The following is a 25585-nucleotide window of genomic DNA, read 5'->3' on the forward strand; positions in this document are numbered from 1 at the left end:
AATAATATTTATGTAGTATTATTTTCTGTACAAAAAGTACACACAGTTCCTCTCTATTGCCTTTTAGGCAATTCAGACTTCATTTTGAAGTAACCTGAATGATGTGCTGTCACGTATACAATACATTTTTACCTTTTCAGCATTTGAGCGAATGCATTTTACAAAATATGGTTCTGCTTGACCAAGTGTCTCCATCAGCTTGTTTAAGGAGGCCTGCAATAAAAGTAGTGTCATTAGAATGCTCCTTTACTCAGGAGTTGACAACAAGTGACTTATAAATATAAGCAACTGTGTGGCAAAATATGCAAAAAAACTTCTATACATATGTAAAAGAATTTGTTTCTGAAAAGGAAATTGTGTGCACTCCCACTCTGGTTAAATCAAGAATTGCTAAGGAAAAGGAATACAGTTTAATCTTAATCTTAAATGGATATTCTGGCAACAGTCATTATTGAAGATGCTTTTTAGAGCACTCTAAAGAGAGAATACTTTTTCATTGTTTTTCACATTCATTAAGTAACTCTATTCAAATGCACATTTTGGGTAATTTTGTTCCCCACTCCTATCTCTGTTTTGAGGTAGGACGTTTATATTTGTTCAAGGTTGACCTACCGATAACAAGCCATGTAGCTCAGGCTGACCTTAACTTTTGATGTCCCTATGTCAGCCTTCAGAGTGCTGGTATTACGGCATACGAGACCATGCTCTACCCTGATATTCTTCCATTCTGACCAGCTTTTAAAGTCATCCAGAAAAAAAAAAAAAAAGCACTACCTTAATTTAATTTTAATGTTTGTAAAGGATGTTGAAGTACTCTCTCTTCCATAGCTGGTTTTGTATATATATCCCAGTTATTCTGGCTAGCGACATATCAGTTTTTGCTAAAGAACCAGAGCTTTTCTTTTCTTATTCCAACAGTCTTTAGGTTTTGTTTTCTTTTTAAATATTAATTAAGACTTATTGTAATTTTAGCTATATATATATATGTCTGTGTGTGTCTATGTACTTCAGTGCCGCTGCCCACAAGGCCCAAAACACCTGATACCCAGGAAGTGGACTAAGGTGAGTCACCTTATGTTGGTGCTAGGAAACCAACTCAAATTCTCTGCAAGCACATTTGCACTCTAAATTGCTAAGCCATTTATTAAGTTTATTAATAAGTTTATTATTAAGTTTATAGCTTCACAGAATTCTATTTATTTATTTTCCTTCTATCTACTTGCTTTGGGTTTAATGTATTCTCTACTTTCTATTTTATTAAAGAAAAACCCTTGATTCTTGGAAATACAACCTAACTTCCATTCTCATAAAAGCACTCAATACTACGGCTTCTTAGGCATATGAATCATACCACAACAATCTTGAAATTCACTTTGACCCTTCAACAACAATCTGGAAAAAAAGAAACATTTTATTTGGCATGAGTAGAATGGGTAATAACCTGAAACTGGGCGCTGATACTGGGAGGTTTCTTCTTCTTGTGTAAATGAAGAAGAGATTTGGTGATTCGATCTTGAAGGGTCAATCTTGTCAGATGCTTCAAAGAATTTACCTCCAGCAAGTGCTAAAGACAAGGGAAAAACATTATATATATATATTTGTGTGTGTGTGTATATATATATATATATATATATATATATATATATATATTAAATAAAAAAATATCATCAGACAGTTTTCATTATTTCCAATTGTGAGAAATGTTTTTCCATCAAAAGTGCTTAGTCTAATAAGGGTTCTCTCCCTTTTCCTCTGTGTTGATTAATCAATCATGTGTGAAGCCCACCTCTCATCAATGGGATGAGACACCACCACACAAAGGATAAAAGACAAAGCCCTTTTAGCAAAGGTGTTTACTTACTAGATCTGGGTTCTGGAATACCTTTCAATTTTCACCTTGATTAAAACAGTTCCTTATTCTGCTATTACATATGCCAGACAGACCATTACCTTCTGAGGATTCTTCTGTCTCTACTTCTCATCTTGCTGTACAAGCATTAGAAATATAGATGCATGCTACTTACTATTCCCAATCATATGTGAGTTCTTGGGATTTAAACTCAGGGCTTCGGCTTATGCAACAAGTACTTTAACTCACTGACTTACCTTTAAAATGGTATTTAATGCAATTTTGATTACTATGGCTTTTTGATTCATTTGATTACTAAGGCTCTTTAAGTAGCACAGATACCATGACATCTCAAGCTTCATTCTTTTTATTCAACATTGCCTTAACTATTGGGGAACATTGTATATTTATGTTAAAACTATTTTTTCCCACTTCTGTATAAAGTGACATGAATATTAGAGGGACTGCATCCCATATATAAATCCATCAGTCACAATAGGTGCTAGAGATTATCTTCATACTTTTTATAAGCCATGAATTGAAAAGCTCATTCACTCTTCATTCATTGTATTGTTTTCAATTTTTCTTATCATCAATAAGTATTCTATTTGACGGTGCTACTATATATAAACATAATTGTTTTTAGAATTTTTTCAGATAGTAGAGTTAGTCTATTGAAGCATTTTTTATATTGCACTTGTGTTCTCAATCTTTACTGAATCCATGCATTATTTCTAGCAGTTATTTAGAAGATCTTTAGAGATTGCTCTAATAACATGCCACAAGCTAAGAGAGGCTATTTCATTGCTTCCTTTACAAGTTGGGTGACTTTTTTTTTTTCTTTTTATAAAGAAGAAACTTTTCTTTCTTTTTATAGCCTAATTTCTCTGGCCCAGACTTTTGATATTATCTTATTAAAAGTGGCATAAGAAGGCATCTGTGTTGTGATGGTTTGTATATGTTTGGCCCAGAAAGTGGCACTATTAGGAGGTGTGGCCTTGTTGGAGTAGGTGTGTCATTGTGGGTATGGGCATAAGACCCTCATCCTAGCTGCCCGTAAGCCAGTCTTCTCCTAGCTGCCTATAAATGAAGATGTAAAACTCTCAGCTCCACTAGTGCCATGCCTGCCTGGATGCTGCTATGCTCACACCTTGATAATACTGGACTGAATCTCTGAACCTGTAAGCCAGCCCCAACTAAATTTTGTCCTTAAAGGAGTGGCTTTGGATGGACCCTCAGACAGAATTATTAAATTAACAGGCTGGCAAGCCAGGGACGAGTAAGATTCTACATAGAGCCTTACCAACCTAAGACAGAAGTGCATTGCTTTTGATAATGCATATTCCACAACAGGTAAAAATGGCATTCTTGTTAGAATAACCTAAGATGGGCTCAGTCTTGTTTATAAAATAAAAAAGGGGAAGAGGCAGAGAGCTTTTGAGGCTGCTTGGCAAGAATCTGACATGGGCCAAGGACAGGAAGTAGGTTTCAGGCAGGAATCTGACATTTGGCCAGAACAAAGAAGTAATTTCGGGCAAGAATCTAAATCTTAGGCTAGAACAAGGAAGTAGGCTTCAGACATGAAAATGACTTTGGACTAGGACAGGGAAGTAGGCTCAGATACTTTGGTCATCCTGATAAGCCCTTAGAAACAGTGATCACAGGAGTGTTCAGTGAACTTTGTTTATTGACTTGCTTGTTCTTTATTTGTTTTTATTGTCTTGCTTGTTCCTTGACTATTTGCATCTATTGTATTGCTAGTTCCTCAACCTAGAACTGACCTTAATACTTGCATGTAATTAAAATGGTATAAAAGCAAAAAGAAGAAGGGGAGATGGGATAAGGAGTCTCTAGGGAGGGGAAATGGGGACATCTGAAATGTAAATAAACAAAATATGCCATAAAAAAAAAAGAATTAAAGAAAGGATGTCAAAGGTGTCTATTTACAGCAGTAAAACCCTAACTAAGACATGTGTCATATCCTTATCTTTTCCCCATTTGGTAAGAACTGCCTACCTACAAAATTCACAGCCTTGAGTGTGTTACCACGTAGGGGCCAAATGGTTTTTGATCCCCACCATTCAGTTTTATACTTTATGTTTTCATGTTACTAATTAGCACCATTTATATGCAGCTTGAAGAACTGCTTACAGTATTTCTAACAAGGCACATGTTCTAATCTCTCTCAGCTTTTGTCTGAAACAAATTATCTCCATTTTGAAAGGCAAGATTGCTAAGTAGGGGGGATTATGGAACATATATACAACAAGATACAGCTTTTAAATTTTTATTAAAATTTTATCTTACTATTTTGATTATACTGTGTCTTGTATAGGTCTCTCTAGATTTATATTATTTAATGTCTTGGCTCTAGATAGTTATTTACTTCCCTAAACTTGGGAACCTTCCTGCCATTATTTCTTTGAAATGTTTTCTGTCCCTTTCTTTCTGTCTTCAGATACACCAATAATATGCAGATTCTTTCATTTGATGGTATTCCTTTAAGTCCCTCAGGCCATTTTCAGTCTTCATCATTTCTTCTCCTTGATGTAGTCTGCTAATGTATCCCTCTACTGAATTCCTAAACTTCTGCTTATACTGTATCTCTTATTTTAGAAAGGAAATGCAATAAAAAGTGGATCCCTGGAATATCTCCCTCCCCTCCCCATGGTCTAGAGCAATGGTTCTCAACCTTCCTAATGCTATGACCCTTAAATTCAGTTCCTCATGTTCTGGTGACCTCATCCATAAAATTATTTTTGTTACTACTCCATAACTGTAATTTTGCTGTAATGAAGAGTAATATAAATATCTGATACATAGGATACCTGATATGTGACCCCCCCACCACCAGGTTGAGAACCACTGGTCTAGAGACATTCAGAAATTTGGAATCCATCAACTCCCAGAAGTAAGGAACTCAGAAGTCCTTCCTTTGAGTGAATGCAATAGAAGTGTGAAATCCAATGTACCTATGAACTTATTCCAGAGATATTCAAGACCTGACCTTGTCTCCATAAAAAATATGGGGAAAGACTCCCAGGAGTTCACTGCATCTACAACGCAGACTAGACCTGAGACCAATCCAGTACCTCACCCCCAACTTTAAAAACAAACAAACAAAAAAACCTTCTCATTGTTTTTAATATAAAAATTTATATAAAATTCAAAGTCAATGTTCATAAACAAAGTTTTATCAGCAGGTGTACATATTTGTTCAGTTTCATATTATCTAAAGTTGTGTTATACTACAACAGCAGACCTAAGTGTTACAACAGACTATTTAACTCTTTATATAAATCCTGTATAATATCTGTAATAAATGAGAGCTACATAATGAGAAACTAGAAACGTTCTCAAAATTCAGATTTTCACTTTAAGGTGGCTCAAGAAAAATGAGAAGTACTAATTATATATAAAACAGAACTTGCATATTCAGAGCTTCTATAGAAACTAGAGAATGGTGTTTGTCACAAGTAATTATCTACCTGAACTATTTAGGCTTGTCCATTTCCTAACAAACAAGTTATTTTTAAAATGGATTCACCTAAGTACATATAGTCTCTATTTTGGAAATAAATAAGGTTTTTCTTATACTTGATTTATAAACATTGGTGGCACAAATAATAAAAAATAGTTATTCAATAAGGAGTAATAAAGTTTCTTCCACAATACTCACCTTTGGAAGAACAGGTTTTGACCTGAAATTTCTGTTTCTCCTATAAAAACAAAACATTCATTAGAAGAAGAAAAATAAAAAACTACAGTATAAGAGTGATAAAAGCGCCTTCTCAGGGCAACTAAACTCATCCTTTGGAGAATGTGTGCCCTCTGTTCAAAACCTCATCTGACTCAATCAAGCAGGTATCACTAAGAAAAAGTAAGAGAAGACAAGACATGGAGGGAGTCCCAACAGTGTACACTGGGAATAAGCAGAGTTGACCCTGAAGATTAATGATGTGGGGCTGTACTTCTGAACCCTAAATTTCAATATCTTGTGTATAGTTAGGGTTCTACTTTCCAACACCTACCAAGATTGATTTCTACCATTTTAAGAGTTTTAAGATATGCCTAAATTTCATTAATAGTTAAAAATACACATTTCAACAAAACATCTTTCATTTTAGAAATTAATCTTTTTCTATTTATTTTTCCTACTCATAAACGGAAGTGAACTTTTATTAAGGGTTCAGAAAAAGAGCAAATACAACTCTTTTTCTGTCTGAAAAAGAAAAAACTATGAGGATGGAAATGGAGAGAATCCTGAGAAAAAAGAAGGTCCAGAGACAGACCCAAATTGGGATCCAGCTCAATGGGAGGTCCCAAGGCCTGACACTATTACTGAGGCTATGGAGTAATCATAAAAAGGGACTTATCATGATGGCACTCTGGAAGACCCAACAAGCAGCTGAAAGAGTCAGATGCAAATATTTGCACCCCACCAATGGACAGAAGCTGTTGACCTCTGTGGTTAAATTAGGGAAAGGCTGAAAGAAGCTGAGGAGGAGGGCAACCCTGCAGGAGGACCAGCAATCTCAATTAATCTGGACCACCCCTGAGATATCTCAAACACTGGACCACCAAAAAGGCAGTTGATATGAGGCTCCCAACACATATATAGCAGAGGACTACTGGGTTTGTGTTCAATCAAAGATGATGTACCTAACCCTCAAGAGATTGGAGGCCCCAGGGAGTTTAGAGGTCAGATAGAGTGAGGGGTCAGGGGTGGGTACATGCTCATGGAGACAGGGGGTTGGGGGAGGAAGTATGGGATGTGGAACAGCTGGAGGGTGGATGGGGGCAGGAGGGAATAAAGTCTGGAGTGTTAAATAAATAAATAAATAAATAAATAAAAGAAAAAGAGCAAATACAGCTCAATGCTTAGAACACTGGCTGAGAGGTTATAAAGGCTGTCATGAACAGTTTCCCACCTACCAAAGTAGAACTTCTCTAACCCCTGGTTTTACTATGATAGACTCTAAAGTGAGGAAAGTGAGGCCACATGTTTCTTAGCATTGTTGAAAGAATTAAGTGAGTTAGGACATATTTCCAGAGTAGAGCAAGACTTAAGTAAATTACTATTAAGCAATTACTTCCATAGAGATTCAAAATACCAATTCAGGTACAGATCTAGTTTATCACACATTAAAAATAAATGCCTAGGAAATGCCTAAAATCCATTCATGTTATCAACTAAAATCTATTTGAGTTTAATGGAGCATCATGCCTATTTGTCTCCAGGTCCAAACTACTTCCTTCATGAGGAAGTGAAAGATAAGTAGTCACAACAGACATCAGACTTTCCATTCCAAGTGCTAGATTTGAAGAATCATAATTGTAAAAGTAAGAGGAAATCCTTAAAAAGCTAAGTTTTTTGTTTCTCTAGAAGAAAATAATAATAATCATTCCCTGAAATTAACAAATTTAACCCTTTCTGAGTTTTAATAGTGAATAGGGAAACTGAAACAGAAAACAAAGTAATGATATATATAATGCATTAGATTCATAGTTTTAAAAACTAAGTACATTTTACCCTTTTTCAATCAAAAGTATATCCATGACAATAGTACTTCATCTCTCATTATTTGTTCAGTAAGAAAATTTAGTAAAATACTACTTTTAAAAGTCTATTAATAACCAATACTGACGTGAGAATTCCATGAGCTCTTTCCAGGAGTTTGCTGCTTGCTGAATTAGCAAATATCCCATCTTTATCAAGCAAGGAAGTATTGCTAGTTGGTAGTCTGCTTTGGCGAATGCCAGTTCTGACATTCCAGGCAATATCAAATGTATCACTGAAAAAAATTAGTATAATTTGCTTAAGTTAATTATCTCTATATTATTCTATTAATATAAAATATAGTACATTATATAAATGGAACATTAAAAGATGCTAAGCAACATAAAATAGTTTTATTACAATAGCTACCAATCAAGTGGAACCTCTCTGTCACAAAGAAAAAAAAGTTTTAGTGGATTTAGGCACATTCATATACAAATCTACAGGTAATGTATAGGTGACATCATTAACATAGTGTTATATGTAAGTTGTATGTTTTAATACATAATAGACTCTATGATGCCTTTCTTCTTTTCTAGAACTTTCAAAAGCTCCCACTGGGATTTAGAATACTAATAGAACACATGAATCTATGGAATATCTATTTCTTTCTGAAACATTTTATTCATAAACACACATGCTCCTGATAATCAACCAAATATATGAAGCTGTTGCTATAGACTGAGTGCTATTACTAACAGCACTAGAGGCAGAGGGATGAACAAATTACCAGTAATTATAGCATAACATTTAATGAAGGGCTTTCCAGGTAAAGATAATATATTTAAATCTCTACAGATGCCGTTACAAAATTCAACTAATATTTCAAAGGAACTAACACCTAGAGAACCAAAAAGTAAAACTGAGAACAATCTTTGCAATATGGGTAGCATATTAATTTCCCAGACTTTGTTCTTTCTTTCTGTGGACAAGGGGTGGAAGAGAAAGTCTGTAATCTGAACAACAGTATGCACAGGTGAGGAGGACAGTAATTTACAAAAGTGAAAATAGAGGTACTCAGTTGGATAACTTTTCCAAGAATGAGAATATCTGAGCAGGAGGAAGAGGAAGAGGAGGAAGAGGAAGAAGGAGGAAGAGGAGGAAGAGGAAGAGGAAGAAGAAGAGGAAGAGGAGGAAGAGAAGGAGGAGGAGGAGGAATAATAGTAGTTAGTTGGCAAACATTGTGGGGGATAATTTAGCCAAGCAAGAGAAAAATACACTGAAGTTTCAGGAGATGACCTTCCATATCCAGACTGACACTGCTCGTCAATCTTAAACATAAATAGTTGAGTAATACTCATTGGACATCCAAGGAAAACATCTAGCATGAAAAAGAAGCCAAAGCAATCAATTTTAAAAAAAACAAAGAGAGCCAGGCATAGTGGTTCAAGCCCTCTGGAGGAAGGGGCCGAGGGATCTCTGCGAGTTTGGGGCCAGCCTATTGTACATAGTGAGTTCCAGAACACCCAAAGCTACAGAGACCCTGTCTCAAAAAATAAAAATAAAACAAACAAAAAAACAAACATCAAAAACACCTAGGAAGAAAACTATCTAGGTATAAGGGGGAAAGGGGCTACAAGTAATATTCTTAAGAAAAAGTAAAGAATCCTATAAATACTGAGAAGAAAAACTTGAAACTCTTGAACCTATAAATACTTAGGAGGAAAACTTGAAACTCCTGAAAATTAAGTACACTAGTAACATATGAACATGTAGAATACATTCATTCATTAGTTTAAAATACATGTCAATTATTCTTCTATCACTGCATATACAGCATTAAAAAAACCAAACTAAAATCCTTACTATGACAAGATTTATAAGTATGAAGAGACTAATAAGTATATGGGAAACCATGTTCTGGGCCAAGTAACCAGATGAAAGAGAAAAACTAAATAAAATAAAATACAATAAGCTTTTAAAATACAGTAGTTAGGGAAGGTCTCATATAAAAGGTTCAGCTTAAATAAAGATGTCAAGTGTAGTGATACAGGCCTGTAATCCCAAAACTGGGAAAGAGAGGCAAGAGGTTCATGAATTATGGGTCAGGCATGGTTACATTGAGGAGCTCAAAGATAGCCTTAGTATTATATAAAAAGATTGTTACAAAAATATTTTAAATTAATTAAACAGAAATTACAAAGAAATAAAGAAAATGAAGCAGTTATGTTGTTAAGAGAGAACAAACACAGAATTCCTAAGATGGGCATGCTGCTCTTAAGTCTGAGATACACTGAGAAACAGGCCATGATACAATGTGCATTTTTAGGTAGCCTAAGGATTTTGGCTTTTGCTGGAATGGATGAGAGAAAGACATGAGAATTTTAAGTAAAACATTAACATGATTCATCTTATAAAACAATCATCTGACTACTGTAGAAGATAAAGCTTTGGAGGCTGATGACAAAACCTGTTAGAATAATCCATACAAAATGGAATGACAGCTTGAACTGAAGTGATGATGGAAGGAGTGAGTGGTGATAACAATTCCCACCTCTCATTTGAGGTTAACGCTGGCATGGCCTGATGATACAGCAAATGTATATTGTCTGAGAAACAATTACACAACACTCCAAGATTTTTTTAAACCAGTATCAACAGCCTTAGAAGTGAAGAAATGAGAGAGATAAAGAAAACCAAAAAGAGACAGAAAATCAAATAAAAGAGGACAATGAAGGAACCCAAATGCTTTAGTACAGACTGTTTTACATAAGCACATGGAAGAGTGAAATTACCACAGAGAAGGCTCAAGAACCAGAAAAGTACACCTTAAAAAGGAACCAACAATAAAGCCCATAACCAAAAGCATGTGGAACAATTTTTTTCAAGTAATTAAAAAAAACATGTAAAAATTTAACCATAAAACTTTTAATCAAAAGCCAGATATAATTGTACACTTCTATACATCCTAGCATTTGAGAAGCTTAGGCAGGAGTACTGCCTGAATTCAAGGACACTCTGGACTACATAGCAAGATCCTGTCCCAAACAAAATGAAAGAAAATGACAAGAAAGAAAAATAAAAATTTGATCAACAGCATAAAGTGAAGAAGCCTTAACTAAGCAACAATTTAAAAAGTTAAAAGCATTTAATTCAAGACTACCAGCTCATTAAGTATCAACAATGATGCCAAGACCTTGCAACAAAGGCCTATATTTCACTTAGGAGGCTAAGGCAGGAGGATCACAAGTTCAAGGCCTGCCTGGACTATGATGTGAGTTGAAGATCAGCTGGGGCAATTTAGTGTGATCTTACCAAAAACAAACACAGCAAAAAGAGGGTTGGGACTGGGGATATTGTTCAGTGTAGAATGCTGGCCTGGCATGAACAAGGTTCTAAATCCAACCCCTAGTACTAGAGTGGAAAAAAAGTTATGGGGTGAAATAATATTACCCATCTCATGGCAGGCAAGAAACACCAGATATGTCTCCTCACTTGAGACAACAATTGCACTAGCTAAACGTATTCCAATAAAACTATAGTAGTCAGCCCCTTTCTTCACAGAGATTATATATTCCAAGTCTACTACAGTCAGTATTCACTTCTTACATATAAATACTGTACTGGTTTGAATAAGAATGGACCCCATAGGTGCAAATATTTGAATGTTTGGTCACTGGGGAGTGGCAATACTTGATAGAGATTAGGAGGTGTGGCCTTATAGGTGGAAGTATGTCACTGGGAGTAGGCTTAGAGGTTTCAAAAGCCCAAACCAGGCTCAGAAGCTTCCTCTCTTCCTCCTGCATATTACCACCTTGCCTCTACAATGATGAAAATGGACTAAACTTCTGAAACTGTAAGCAAGCTTACAGTTAAATGCTTTCTTTAATAAAAGCTGCCATGGTCATGGTGTCTCCTCAAAGCAATGAATACTAAGACAAATACTTATGATAAGTCTCATTTCTAAATGAGCCATATTTTATTATTAATTTATTATACTTTATTATTAATATTGCCATTAAGTTGGCAATATTAATAATAAAATAGAGCAGTGTGTAAGTGACCTCTGCCTTTAATCCTAGCATGTGGGAGACAGAGGCGGATGTATCTCTATAAGTCCAAGGCCAGTCTGGTCTACAGAGCAAGTTCCAGGACAACCAAGGTTACACAGAAAACCCTGTCTTGAAACACTGAAAAAAATAAAATAAAATAAAATAATGGTAAGAATCAACATTCATTACATAAAGAATAGCACATAATTTTAAATTGGGGAATTTTTTATTTTTAGAATTCCATATGCAATATTTCTGAGTCTACAGTCAACCATTAATAAATGAAAACGTAGAAAAAAAGCTACATGAAAATGACTGTATTTTGGAAATCTAAGGTCTACTGATAGCTTGTAGCTTCCAGGAAAAGGTTTCTCTGCTAAACCTCAGCTACGTCTGAACACTTAGCAGTTATTTAACCTTTACATCAAAAGAGGTAAACAGCTTATAGCCAACATGGGCCAAAAGAACTTTCTCCTCCATATATTAGAGAATTGTGAGGTGATAAATGTTTTAATCATGCAGGAAAAAAAACCAAATACATAGTCAACGCTATTGTACCTTCTTCCCTGTTGTAAGCTTGAATGCCTTCAGTGGACTTAAAAGGTAATCACCATTTCCACCCCCAGCCTTCAACATTCTCTCCTTTTCTGTTTTGGAGATCAGATACTAACAATAACTCATATATGTGCATAAAATTAGAAAATAACTGTATGTGTCCAAGAAAAAGAAACATAAAATACCTGAGAAGTTCTTAACGGTATACCTTAAGCTGATTTTGGGCATAGAAAAGAGTCTACAGTTAAAAAACAAGCAAACAGCAAAAGAAAAGAAAAACAAACCAAGTCAAAGAACAGATAAGGTGTGCAAAGGAAGACTGACCTGACGTCTAGTTATCACATTATCATACTCAAATGCTCACTGTATACCAATCAAAATATAAAAACTAGAAATCATAAACACACACAACATACTCAGAAAGCATGGCCTATTCAGAGGAGAAAAAATATGTAAAAAGGAACTATCTCTGAAAAAGATGTCTTGGCAGATACACAAGTCAAAGACATGAAAAACTGTCAAACCCTAGTGTGGGGTGATTCAAGGCTATATTCCCAACACTTTAGAGCTGGAGGATCAGAAATTCAAGACAATTTCTGGTTACATAGCAAGCTCTAAGACAGACTATACTAGATGATACACTATCTCAAACAAACCAAGAAGCAAATAGAATAGAAACCCCAGTGTGGGAAGAACAAGACAGCCCAGAGAATGAGGCACTTGCTGTCAAGACTCATTATATTAGTCTGATATCTAGGTCCTGCATGAGTGAAAAAGAGAAATTGGTCCTCCAAGTTTTTCTCTCATTTTTTAAAATTTATTTATGTTATGTATATGAGTACACTATTGCTCTGAGGACACTGGATCCCATTTGAGATGGTTGTGAGTCACCATGTGGTTACTGGGAATTGAACTCAGGACCTCTGGAAGAGCAGTCAGTGCTCTTAACCACTGAGCCATCTCTCCAGCCCTTTTCTCTCATATTCAAACACATCCTATGCACATTTCCCAACCACAACAAAGACAAAGTAAATAAATTACATTTTAAAACAAAATCTGTGAACAGGAGACAACTCAGTGCTTTACGCATTTGGTGCATAAGCCTGAGGATCTGAGAAAGAACCCCACAACTAATGTAAAAGCTGGATGCCCTAACACATCTATAAACCCAGTACTCCTATGCTAAGACACAATGCAAAGACAGAACAGTGAAATCTGTGAGGCAGGTAGCCTGATGTATACAGAAGTGAACAACAAAGAGATCCAACCACCTCAGAAAAGGTAAAACACAGGACTGACATCCAAGGCTGTCTTCTGAGCATTACACATGTGCCATGATACATTCACCCTTACCCACACAAACATGCCCACAACACATTCTCACAAATATAAAAAAAAACAAAAATCTGAGTGTGGTGGCTTATACCTATAATCCTAGCACTGAGCCTAGGGCAGGAAAATCACACAGGCTGCCAGGCTATATAGCAATATCCAAAAATATAAGATAGTTATTCATTTCATATTGCCTTATAAACATTTACCAAACTTACTGTTGATTTTTTTCATTTAGAGTGTTCATGCCTTGAAGATCAGAAAGAGGTGTTCTTGGGTTTTTTCGGGTTATACCTAACAAAAGAAAAAAAAAAAGTAGAAAATGTAAACAAATTAGTGCATTTTCAAAATACTAAAGGAAAATTTCTAAAGAATTAATAAACTAAGTTTTAAACATTTGATAACTGTCAGATACTAAGAAAAGTTCCATAACTATCATGAGAACTTGATTAAATGAAGCCAAATAGGAAATTCAACAGAAAATTCTTATTTATTTCATTTAAACATTAACATTAGGAAATATAAAAGTAAACAGGCTAAAAACTAAATATATATAAAATTCACCTACTCAAAACATGACTAACATACCCCCTTTGTATCACTTTTGAGCAACAAATACATTGCTAATATATAGCATATACTTTAGAGATCTATTGATCTTACAAATAAAGACTGAAAACCAAAGAGTGGTTTTTTTTCCTTATGGATATTTAAAATACTTAAAACAGAATATTTAAAAACAGAATTTTCTTGCAGGCTCAGTAAGTATAAGGTCATCAATTTCATAATATATAGACACACAAACGTTTAAGATCCATAGGAAAGGAAGAAATCATGCATCTTTACAGAAGACCTTTATGAAAAATGATACAATCATACAGAAAAAAAGTCCTAAAGAGAATGTACAAGTCTTTTTATAATTAATACATTTAGCAAAAATACAAGAAATTAAATTGATACGTAGAAATCAACTCTATTTCTATACAAATGTAGTAAATTATCAAAGACTACTAATTCCATTCATAAAATCAAAATAATGTAAACTTAACAGAGTAAATAAAGATATCTACATTGAAAATTGTAAAACATCACTAAAAGAAATCAAGGGTCAAATCATGCTCATGACTAGAAAATATATTTTCAAGAGACTAATGTTCCTTAAATTAATCTACAGGTATAAATCTTTGTATTATATTTTGCTTCTAAGTATACTGTTGGGTATCAGAATTATAAACCATTAAAGATGTTGTTTCCCAGGCTGTGGTATGGTGTTTGTTCACCTTTTTGTTTCTATATACATATTTTTCATTATTAATTATCTTATTTATTTATATTCTAGATGTTGCCCTCCCACCTGGTCCTCTTTCCTGGAATTCTTCATCCCATTCCCCCTCCTGTTTGCCTCTGAAAGGCAACCCCTCCCTGAGCATCCTCTTCCCTGGGGCCACAAGTCTCTACAGGATTAGGCACATCCTCTCCAACTGAGACCAGACAAGGCTACATATGTGCCAGGGCTCTTGGACCAGGCCTTATCAGTGCATGCATACTCTTTGGTTGTTGGCTTAGTCTCTGGGAGCTCCCAGGGGTCCAGGTTAGTTGATAGTGTTTGTTGCCATTCCCTTCACTTGAGCTCCTTCAGTTCTTCCCCTAACACTTCCACAGGGGTTATCATCCTGAGTAAGGTAACCCAGACCCAAAAGTACATGGTATATACTCACTGATAAATGGATATTAGCCCAAAGTACAGAATACCCATGATATAACCCACAAACTATAAGAAGTTTAACAAGAAGGATGAGGATGCTTCAATCACACTTAGAAAGGGGAACAAAATAATTATGGGAGGCAGAGGGAGGGAGGGACCTGGGTGAACAGGGGGGCTAGGGGGACAGGATCAGGTATGGGGGAGAAACAGGAGAGAAGCCCAGAGGTCCAGGAGAATGAATGGAAATATGCAGCCATTGGGGGCTTGAGACCTGGGATGTGAGAGGCTCCCAGGACACAATGGGGGGGGGTGACCTTAGCTTAAATGCCTAGCAGTGCTAAGAGGGAACCTGAAGATACCACCTCCAACACATTGACAGAGTCCCCAATGAAGGAATGGGGTCACCAACCCACCTTCAAAATTTCTGATCCAGAATTGTTAAGAAATGCAGGAACAAAAATGGAGCAGAGACTGAAGGAAAGGCTGTCCAGTGACCAGCCCAACTTGGGATCCATCCCACAGGCGGGCATCAAACCCTCACACTATTACTGATGCTGTGTTGTGCCTGCAGACAGGAGCCCAGCATGGCTGTCCTCTGAGAGGCTCTATCCGGCAGCTGACTGAGACAGATGCAGATACTTACAGCCAAACATTGTTCTCTTAACATTATTTGAAAAGCATTAAGTTTTCAATTTGAGGAACCTTAATATCACTTTTCTCTACTTTTAGTTGATGATTATATATCCTAAATCTTTGCCTGTTTTTTTCTTAAGTTTTCTTACAAATTTAATGGCTTTGATCCTTAAATCAGCATGACTCATTTCAAGGTTAACTCTTCATGGCAAGAGAGTTCTTTTTTAACAAATAAATACCAAGGTGTTCAATACTATAGTTTGTTGAGCTAAACCTTTATTCTACTAAACTATCTCAGCACCATATTATGTTTACATGAATCTATTTCTGTACTTCTTATTTGGTTCACAGATTTCTTTCCCTCCTCTCTTCCCTCCCTTCCATTTCTCTCCCTTTTTGCATGACCATGTATTGAATCCAGGGCTTTAGGTACACTATTCAAGAGCCTTACCACTGGACCATTTTCCACAGGAAGATGAGATTTTAAGTCTGCTCCCAGGCTCATCTATCCAGTTTCCAAAAGACTGAGAATTAGGAGTTGCTTATTAGGTCATTCTAAGTCACAGTCTCTAATTAGGTTGTACTCCAGCTGCCAAGAAAGACTGCAGTCCTCATGGGACTAGTATAAGGAAGATTCAATCTCAGGTCATTCAGACAAGTTGCTGAAGAAACCCAGTTCCTTATTACCTACTGGTTGAAGGCTCTGCTGGAACACTGAATGGAGCTGCTCACAACATAAACTGTGGCTTCTTTGGCAGAGATGTAAAAGCTACCAAATAAAGGCATACCAAAGATGGAAATGGTAGTCTTTTTTTAATAATATTAGAGTGACACACAGACCCACTCTTGTGATGGGAGAAGACTGGCTGTCTCAAGGGCATTTATAAACTTCATTTATTTACGGCTAAAAATAAATTTTGTGTACATAATAGGTACCCTACATGATTGTTGAGTTTATGTTTTAATTCTAAAACATTTCTTTTAGATTTTTACCATTTTAATACTCAGATAACTAATTACTCACTTTAATTCCTTTTCTATCTCTGTTGTTGTATCGAAGTGGGTATATGAAATATCTTTACCTTGATTCTAAGTATTTGGAGCAAGTCTGCTCTAAGATTTTTTATGCAAAGCTTTAGAAACTGGGAGCACTTAGTTGCCAAGTTTTAAAAGAATTATGGGAAATTTTTCTTTTTCTACTGAGATGATCACATACGTTTTCTTTTACACAATGTTAACAAAGTGAGTTAACTTGGTTGTTAACATGTTTTGGATCGCCACTGTCCCCCTAAGTCTACTGCATTACAAGTTTGTCTCTGTCATGGTAGTAGAATCTTTTAAAATAGTTGGGCTGGTCATATGTATCTGGATCATTAATAGTGCAAATACAAAGGTGGTTCTGGGACTCCAGCTTCTTCTTCCTTCTTTGCCTTGAAGTGTGTGTCATTATGCTACGCATTCATCTTATAGTATGGTACCTTATTTAAAGCAACAGTATAAACAAACATATTACAAAACGTTATTTGCTTTCCATATCAACGATTTTTAGCTCTCAACATGTGCTTCTTTTTTCTTTTTAAAGATCTAATATGTTGTTTTTCCTAGATTCTTAATGTAAAAACTTCAATCATTATTTTATTGCATTTTTAAAGCCCCCCCCCATCTCTCACTCTCTGAGGTTGCATATTTCCACTTATTCTACTGGCCCTTAGAGCTTCTCTCCTGCCCACTTCCCCACAAGGTCCCTCCTTCTCTCTGCCTCCAGTGATTCTGTTCTTCTCCCTTCCAAGTGGGATTAAAGCATACTCACTTGGACTCATTTGCTTGTTAACCTTATTGAGTTCTGTGGATTACATCCTAGATATTCGTTACTTTTTAGGCTAATATCCACTTATTAGTGAGTATATAATACCATGTGTGTCCTTTTGGGTCTGAGTTACCTCACTCAGGATGATTATCTCAGGATATTTTCTAGTTCCATCTATTTGCCTGCAAAACTCATGATGTCCTCGTTCTTAATAGCTGAGTAGTATTCCATTGTATAAGTGAACCACATTTTCTGTATCCATTCTTCCTTTGTGGGACATCTGGGTTTTTTCCACCTTCTGACTATCGCTGGAGAGGCTGCTATAAACATAGTGGAGTACATGCCCCTGTGGTATGGTAGGGCATCTTTTAGGTATATGTCAAAGAGTGGCATACTTGGATATTCAGGTAGATCTATTTCCAATTTTCTGAGGAACCTCCAGATTGATTTCCAGACTGGCTGTACCACATTTTTTCTTAATGAAAGAATTTAAGGACTAGAGAGATGGCTCAGTGGTTAAGATCACTTACTGCTCTTCAGGAGGACATGAGTTCAATTTCCAGCACCCACATCAGACAGTTCACAAATGCCCTACAACTCCAGATACAAGGAATGTGACACCCTCTTCTGGCTTCCAAAAGCACCTGTATATAACACACACATACACACACACACACACACACACACACACACACACACACACACACACTAAACATTTTCTTATACCAATAGAGTGAAAAAGAACTCACTGCATTTATTTTTAAGCACTTCCACTTAAAGTAATTTTTTATTAAGTAAAATATTATAAAGTTTCAACTAGAAAACTCTAATAAAAGTAGTAACCTAAATGCGTGGCAATTTATTAAATGCGCCATGCAGAGCTTGAGTAAATTTGGCCCACTATAAACAAATGACTTATCAGAGTAGGAGTGCATATAACCACACAGAAGACCGAAGAACCTATTTCATGCACACTAACAAAAAGCCAAGGAAGAAATGGAGACCAAGTGCATCTTTTATATCAATTTTAAATAATAAACAGATATGTATTCTGAATGTTATTCTTTATGCTGAAATTCTGATGTGGTGAGTTTTCTTATATCAGGCATAGAAAGTCTGAGTCAAGGGTTAAAGTCAACTTAAATGAATTCTCTAGAGATTCACAATTATAACACTGCTGATCTAAGAATCAAACATAAGCAAGTACAAAATTTAGCCAGATATGAGGAAGCTTTGGGAAGTGTTGAATATCATAATCACTTTGTTAATTTCATGAGTTTCTATATATGACTTACCAAATTGTTCTCTTATTTTATTTGAATTACATTTCACTAAAACTTTCAAAAAACAAGAGAAAAATTACTGCATATTCTTATGCAATTAATCAGATACTTCCAAGACGAAATTGGGAACCAATTCAGTGATGGTGGCCTAGATAACTAACAATGTGGTGCATAGCAAACAGGACAGTCAAAATCACTGACATTAAAGAACAGGTATATCAGCAATTTCAAGAGAAAGCAAAAGAGTCTGCATAAAGGACTGTGAAAGGCATGTTCCTATGCAATCTCCATGATACCCTCATGGATGCTCTTGATTTCCATTTCCAAATGGATGTGACAACACAGGGTTAAGAGGACTTGAAGCCTTACTGTACTTCTCTTCCTTGCACCTCTGCAGAATCTCTAAGCTTCTTTGGTGAACTGGGTGTTGGAGAAAGCTAAAACTGTCCATACTTTTCAAAATCGCACACGGTGTTGTATCATCATGTCCTTAAGAAGCAAAACAAAAAATTGAAAAAAAAAAAGACATTATATAAACCCAAACCAGTAAGAGAATCAAACACAATGATAACAACTATGTTAATGTATTTTGAAATATTAAATAATATGAATGATTCTCCCCAACTAGCAAGTAATAGAAAAAAACAAATATTCTTTTCAAATATGACAAATATCTATTTTATTAATCAATGCATTCTAAGCTAATGCTCTATTAAAATTTCTAGGTTAAAGTATAAGGAACATTTCCAACAAGTAGTATCATCTGGTTGTTCTTAGAAAATTATTCCTTTCTGAAATATCTTTAGCATAATAGTTGGCAATATTCATAGAATTTTGGAGAAATTAGACTCAAACAATTACAAAGAAATGTATCGTCTTTTACAAGTCTGGCAATCAGGCACAACTGTCTTGTCAGTGTCTACTGCGTGTGTGCTAAGAGTAAGCAGTAGCACACCACAAAGGGGAGCCCAAGCAGCACCCCACACTTATACATCTGAAAAACAGCTGGAGAACACATACCTCATCACTGGAAAAGGAGATAAAATTAATTACAAGCAGCAAAGAGAAGAGACAAGAGTAAAGACCAAAGCACTCCGATGAGTGCCAACCAAGTGAGTCATTTGGGCAGTAAGGCATGGGGGCATAACATTTAAATAAATACCATAAATATCAGCAAGAAACTGATTTAAGGTAGAAGGCACAGTTTCCATATTTCAGAAGAGATGAATTTTTGAGTGCCATTCTTAAGAATAGAGTTAGAGGAGGGACGACTATATTGGACAGTTTTGCTTCTAAAACTGACAACTGTATAATCTAGGGACAAATTAAGTGACACATAATGAACTGAAGCTCCATTAGTGGACTTTATCATACAACTAAGAATAGGTCTCAATGTCATAAATCACAAACACTTCTCAAGATATTAATTTTAAAGCTCAAAGAAAGACTAATTAAAAAGCTCTTACAAAGTATTTTTTCACCTCATTAAAATTTCCTAACCTAGATTTCTAAGTTTGGAAAATATTATCTACACTTATCACAGAACACACAATCTTATTAATCATCAGATAGTATATAAAAGTAGCAATCTTTTTAAAAAGAGGAAATATTCTTCAAGATTTTATCAAACTGATAAAAACTAAAACTTTATGTTAAAAAGACCATTTAGCAGAGAAAATATAATCTTATAATTCATCAGATAATACATAAAAATCTAAGACATAAAAAAATCCATTTTAAACATTGTAACTACCTGATAATTAAAAAGTAACTTTTTAAAATGGATTATTTAGCCAAGATGAGAACCAACAATTAGAAATATTTAAATTTTTATAAAAAGACAGGTTAATGTCATTTCATTGTTACAAGATACTTTAATAGAAAATACTCAATTTTCATTATTAGCAGTAATTTACCCCTGATGGCCAAGTATCAGATTAGCTTGCACATGGACAGTGAGGTCAAGTGGACAAATTTGGAGAGTAGAGAAAAAGAATACTCTGTGAACTACAATTATAATCCACTCAATCAACTGATAATACTATTTAGTTTTGCTACATTTTTTCTGGGTTTGCTTGTTTCTTACTCTGTACTCAGTTATGTTCAATCTAATCTAATCTATGATGTCCTGCTTATGTTATTTATCCTTTTATCCAAGCCTCCTTAGAAACAATAGAGCATTGGGTTAATTGCTTGATATTTTGATTTATAATGCAGGTGTTCTGAACTCTATAAACCTGTCTATAAGCACTTTTTGAACTATGCATTGTGACATACTATTTGGTTTTCTCCTAGTAGTGCATAAAACACCCATACGATGACTTATGTAACCAATAATCATTTTCAGGCAAAATTTCTATGGTTCTCTGGTCCAAAAACAGCATGGAAGGACATAAACTAACCAAGCAAGGATTAGTAGAGACTGTTTGTTCTTATCTCCAGCTCAAAGTATCTTCTACCTTTCCTTGTGATTTCTTTCTTGAACTCCTTGTTATGTGGCAGGATGTTATTTGCTTTCTATATATTAAGACATGTTTAGTTTTCTTTTCGTTCATCACTACCCTCTTTTATACCAAACACGTTTTTAAAAATTAGTTGGTATGAAAAATATAATTAACATAGTAATCTATATCTAGTCTAAGTTAAAAAACAGTTTCAATTGCTCAAAAAGTGGCCCTTATCACTTTCTTTACACTGTTACTATTAAACAAATAGTTTAAACAGTATGTTACTGTTTAAACAGTATGACCATCCCCATAGAATTAGAGTTATTACTTTAAGCACCTATCTCTCAAATTGGAGTGCTAAAAAATGTAAAAATTATGTTTATTTCATGCTTGTGTAGTTAACTATAATGTAAAAATTATGTTTATTCCATGCTTGTGTAGTTAACTATAATGTAAAAATTATGTTTATTCCATGCTTGTGTAGTTAACTATAATGTAAAAATTATGTTTATTCCATGCTTGTGTAGTTAATTATAATGCTGCTCTTTACTTCTTCCCTAATGCTTCTATTATCCCTTTTAAAAACTGTATTCATGTGCATGTATCTATTTTCTGTGTATACACACTTGAGTGCAACTCTATCCAGAAGAGGACATTTGATTTCCCCCTAGAGCTGGAGTTGCCAGTGGTTGTGAGCCACCTAACAAGGATGCTGGGAACTGAACTCAGGTCCTCTGGAAAAGCAGCAGATGCATTTACTTAACTGCTGAGTCACCTCTCCAAGCCATTACTATCATCTTAACCATTTCAACCACAAGAACTCCCTTTCATATTTCCTATGGGGATGTGGTAGTTTGAATAGGAATAGTCCCCATAGGTTCATATGTTTGAATGCTTGGACATTAGAGAATGGGACTACATGACAGGGTTTAGGAGGTGTGGCCTTGTAGTGGTACATGTGGCCTTGTTAGAGGACGAATGTCACTGGGGAGGTTGGGGGAAGGCTTTGTAGTTTCAAATGTTCAAGGTAGGCCCAGGGTTTCTCTGTTCCTGCCCTTCCCAGCACTATGTCTGCCTGTTTACTGCCATGATTTCAGCCATGACAACAATGAACTTAAACCTCTGAAGCCAACTCCGATTAAAGGGTTTCCTTTATAAGAGTTTGTTGTGGTCCTGGTGTCTCTTCACAGCACTGTAACATTGACTAAGTCAGTGAGAAAGTCTACTAATAATCAAGTCACTTGGGATTCCCTAGGATTACTTTTTGCTTTTGTTGTAGGGTTGTTTTGTTTTGTCTTTGAGACAAAGTCTCTCTAAAGAACCCTGGTTGTCCTGGAACTCATTATGTAGACTAAACTGGCATGGAAGTTGAATAGTCTGACTGACTCTACCTTCCAGGTGAAAAATCAGAACTGAAGTTTAAAAGCTGACTTTGAAGGTTTGTTTACTCCTATGATACACAAGTTAGTTTGGAGCCACAGAAGAACAAGGAAGTATGCATATACTCCTAGTGAAAGGCATGTCTCAACTACATATAAATTAGAAGATTCTAACTATACACATTCAAATGGCCACATGTGTCTATGAACTTGGCCTCATGAACAATAGGAAATGGAGTGTCTCATGGCTTAAAGAGGAAGTACCCAGAAAAAAAAATCATTTATAAAATTCAAACTAAAAACTCAATAAACCAAGTTATCAGGTTAAGAAGTAAACAGATCACTCTTTACTAGAAAAGAAAACATGCTCTTACTTACAAAATTAGCTAACAGATAAGGTGACTAGAGCAAGAGACTCTACCATACTACACTGCCTGACCCCAACATTTTTGTTTCCTAATTTGCTTTTTTACATTAAATTATGATTAAATTTGTAGAAAAAAACATACAGATGGACAAAATGAAGAAAACATTAAAATCAAATTCTGAATCATTATTTGATTATTAGCTTGCATTTTTGTTCATAACTACTACATGCCTTATACTCACTGTGATGATTTTAATGTGAGTAGCCCCTGTACGTTCATATATTTGAATATTTGGTCTACAGTTGGTAAGATTGTTTGAGAAGAATTAGTAAGTCTGACCTTCTTGCAAGAGGTGTCACTGGGCCTGGGCTTTTGAGGTTTGAACCTTTCAGATCAGATATGAGCATTCAGATATTGCTCCAAGCACCATGCTTGCCTATACCATAATGGGCATGGAGTAACCCTCCAAAACTGTAAACAAGCCCCCAACTAAATGCTCCCCTTTTTAATCAGCCTTGCTCATGGTTGTTTCATCACATAATAGTAACCCTAACTAAGATACTCATTATTTATATCAATATCTATTAATGAAAATAGAGCAACATATGCCTATATACATACAGAAACATACATTTAATCACTTAAAGGAGTGTGTGATTTATCATCCATGAAGCATGATTACAGAGTGTGACAAGAAAACAGAACAAAATAAAAAGTATTATCATGGAAGAATACTAGCAAGGATGGCTTACCACTTTTTCTTTGAATATGTCTTTTCCCAGCTTCCCTGAAAGCAACTACAGCTCTAAAAAATGCTCGGAGAACTGCCCATCGGAAAACAGCTACAGGATCAATGCCAGTCATCCCAGAAACAAAAGCATTCCTGCTACTTCTCAGAAGAGCCACAATGTCTGGACGCATATGATCTGTATTTTTTTCCCGAAAATCCTATGAAAAAAGTACAAATGTTATTTCTGAAAAAGACTATTAAAATCAAGAAGATAGTAGGTTTGAATAGTGGGGGTGAATAGAGATTATAGAGCTTGGTTTTATTTTCTTCTTCAATGATAAAAGAATTAGCAATGGAAAAGAACTGAATACTAGCCAGTTAGTATATTATAAATATCTGACCCTGCACAAAGAAAGAGTGGTACAGAAGAATGAAGTACCTTTGTTACTTTTGAAACATATAATTTATAGTTTTCTATTATCAGCTACTGTCTAATATACTTTGTTTATATTGTTATGTATTAAAATGGAACTAACACATTAGACTTTGTTGATCTTGTTTCAATTTTGGCAGGACTTCTTTTGTTCTGAGACAGGGCACCACTATGTAGTCCTGGCTAGTCCTAGAACCCATTATGTAGATTATGTTGGCCTTAAATGTACACAGATCCACTACCTCTGCCCTGGGAAATGCTGGGATTAAAGGAACCCACCACCATTCCCAGAGGCTCTTTTGGTTTCTTTATGGTTCTTGTTCTTGTGTTGACTTCTGATTTTTATTATGCCCTTCCCACTCAGTTGGGTTCCATATGCACGTTTACAAGTTTCTTGAGATAGAACCTGATATACTTTTTATCCTAATTTCTTGTCAAGCATTTGTCTTAAAGGATTTAACTAGATTCTACAAACTTTAAAATACTGAAGTCCTAACTATTTCAGTTGAAAATATATATGTTAGAATTAGTTTTAGTTGTGGTTTTTTTTTTTTTTTTTTTTTTTTTTCTGGATTGATTCATCAACTAATTGGAAGAGTTTTGCTTAACGTTTAAATAAATAGTAACTGCCTAAGTTACCCTATGGCACGTAATTGGGATAACTGTTTTAAAAGTGCTACCCAAGTTTTGGGTTTGATGTCTTGTGTGTGAGCCCTGTAACACAACAGTAGATTTGTCTACAGCCACTTTTATTCAGTTCTAGCTTTTGCAGTGCTAGCAATTACACTCAGAGCATCACACACAGTAGATAAGCACTCTCACCACACCTACAATCTCAACACTACAGCTACTTTTGGTCTCTTTCTGCTTGTTAAAGTCTGAATCAAAGTTACTGTGTATAAATAACTTTTGATTAACATTTTATCAACTGGATCACACTTTTCTCATTGTGAATATCCCTTTTTATCTCCAGTAATTTCTCTAGAATTGTCTAGTTTCTTTAGTGAGTATATAATTTCACCTTTTAATCACCTTTTAGTTTCAATCTGCTCAGTAACATACAGAAACATCAGAGAAACAGGTGTGTATACTATATTATAAATGGCTCTGTACAAACTGAGCATTTGCATACTTGGTTCCCACTTGGTGATGCTGTTTGGGTGGGCTCAAGAGGTGAGGTCTTGCTGAAGTATGCCAATGTAGTCAGGCTGTGAGTTTAAAGACTCACACCATTACTTGTTCCAACTTGCTGCTTTGTGCTTGAGTTCAAGATGTGAGCAATTCAGCTTCTCCTTCAGCCACCATACTTGCAGCCATACCCTACCATGATGGACTCTTACCTTCTGAATGGTAAGCCCAAATAAAGTTTTTCTTCCATAAACTGCCTTGAACATAGTGTTTTACTACCACACTAGAAAAGAAACTACATCATCTAACAACAGGCTCAAAATTTCTCAAAATTTTGTTTTACTTTATAAATTATATCTAAAATCTGCTTCTCACCTATGTATT

At 35.4% G+C, this 25585-nt stretch overlaps 1 protein-coding gene and 1 long non-coding RNA gene across 10 annotated transcripts in view; one reads left to right on the forward strand and one right to left on the reverse strand.

Annotated features, from left to right (window-relative positions):
- The window catches only part of LOC143439300 (uncharacterized), a 104818-nt gene extending 80992 nt beyond the window's left edge, over window positions 1–23826 (forward strand). Inside the window, exons 6-7 of one of the 2 annotated variants that reach the window (XR_013107596.1) lie at window positions 1012–1062; window positions 23693–23818. This is a non-coding gene — a long non-coding RNA (uncharacterized LOC143439300). Of the gene's footprint in view, window positions 1–1011; window positions 1063–23692 lie in introns of both variants that reach the window. The other variant, XR_013107597.1, reaches the window with a different exon arrangement.
- The window catches only part of Myo9a (myosin IXA), a 173139-nt gene that overhangs the window by 71274 nt on the left and 76280 nt on the right, over window positions 1–25585 (reverse strand). For all 8 annotated transcript variants that reach the window (XM_076925466.1, XM_076925467.1, XM_076925465.1 and 5 more), the window contains 7 exons: window positions 23663–23858; window positions 19086–19205; window positions 13507–13582; window positions 7498–7644; window positions 5529–5568; window positions 1442–1564; window positions 133–213 (listed from right to left, as the gene is read on the reverse strand). In XM_076925466.1, the coding sequence (XP_076781581.1) occupies window positions 133–213; window positions 1442–1564; window positions 5529–5568; window positions 7498–7644; window positions 13507–13582; window positions 19086–19205; window positions 23663–23858 (783 nt within the window). The remainder of the gene's footprint in view (window positions 1–132; window positions 214–1441; window positions 1565–5528; window positions 5569–7497; window positions 7645–13506; window positions 13583–19085; window positions 19206–23662; window positions 23859–25585) is intronic.

This window comes from Arvicanthis niloticus, chromosome 26 (assembly GCF_011762505.2).
Source record: "Arvicanthis niloticus isolate mArvNil1 chromosome 26, mArvNil1.pat.X, whole genome shotgun sequence".
Classification (NCBI taxonomy): domain Eukaryota; kingdom Metazoa; phylum Chordata; class Mammalia; order Rodentia; family Muridae; genus Arvicanthis; species Arvicanthis niloticus.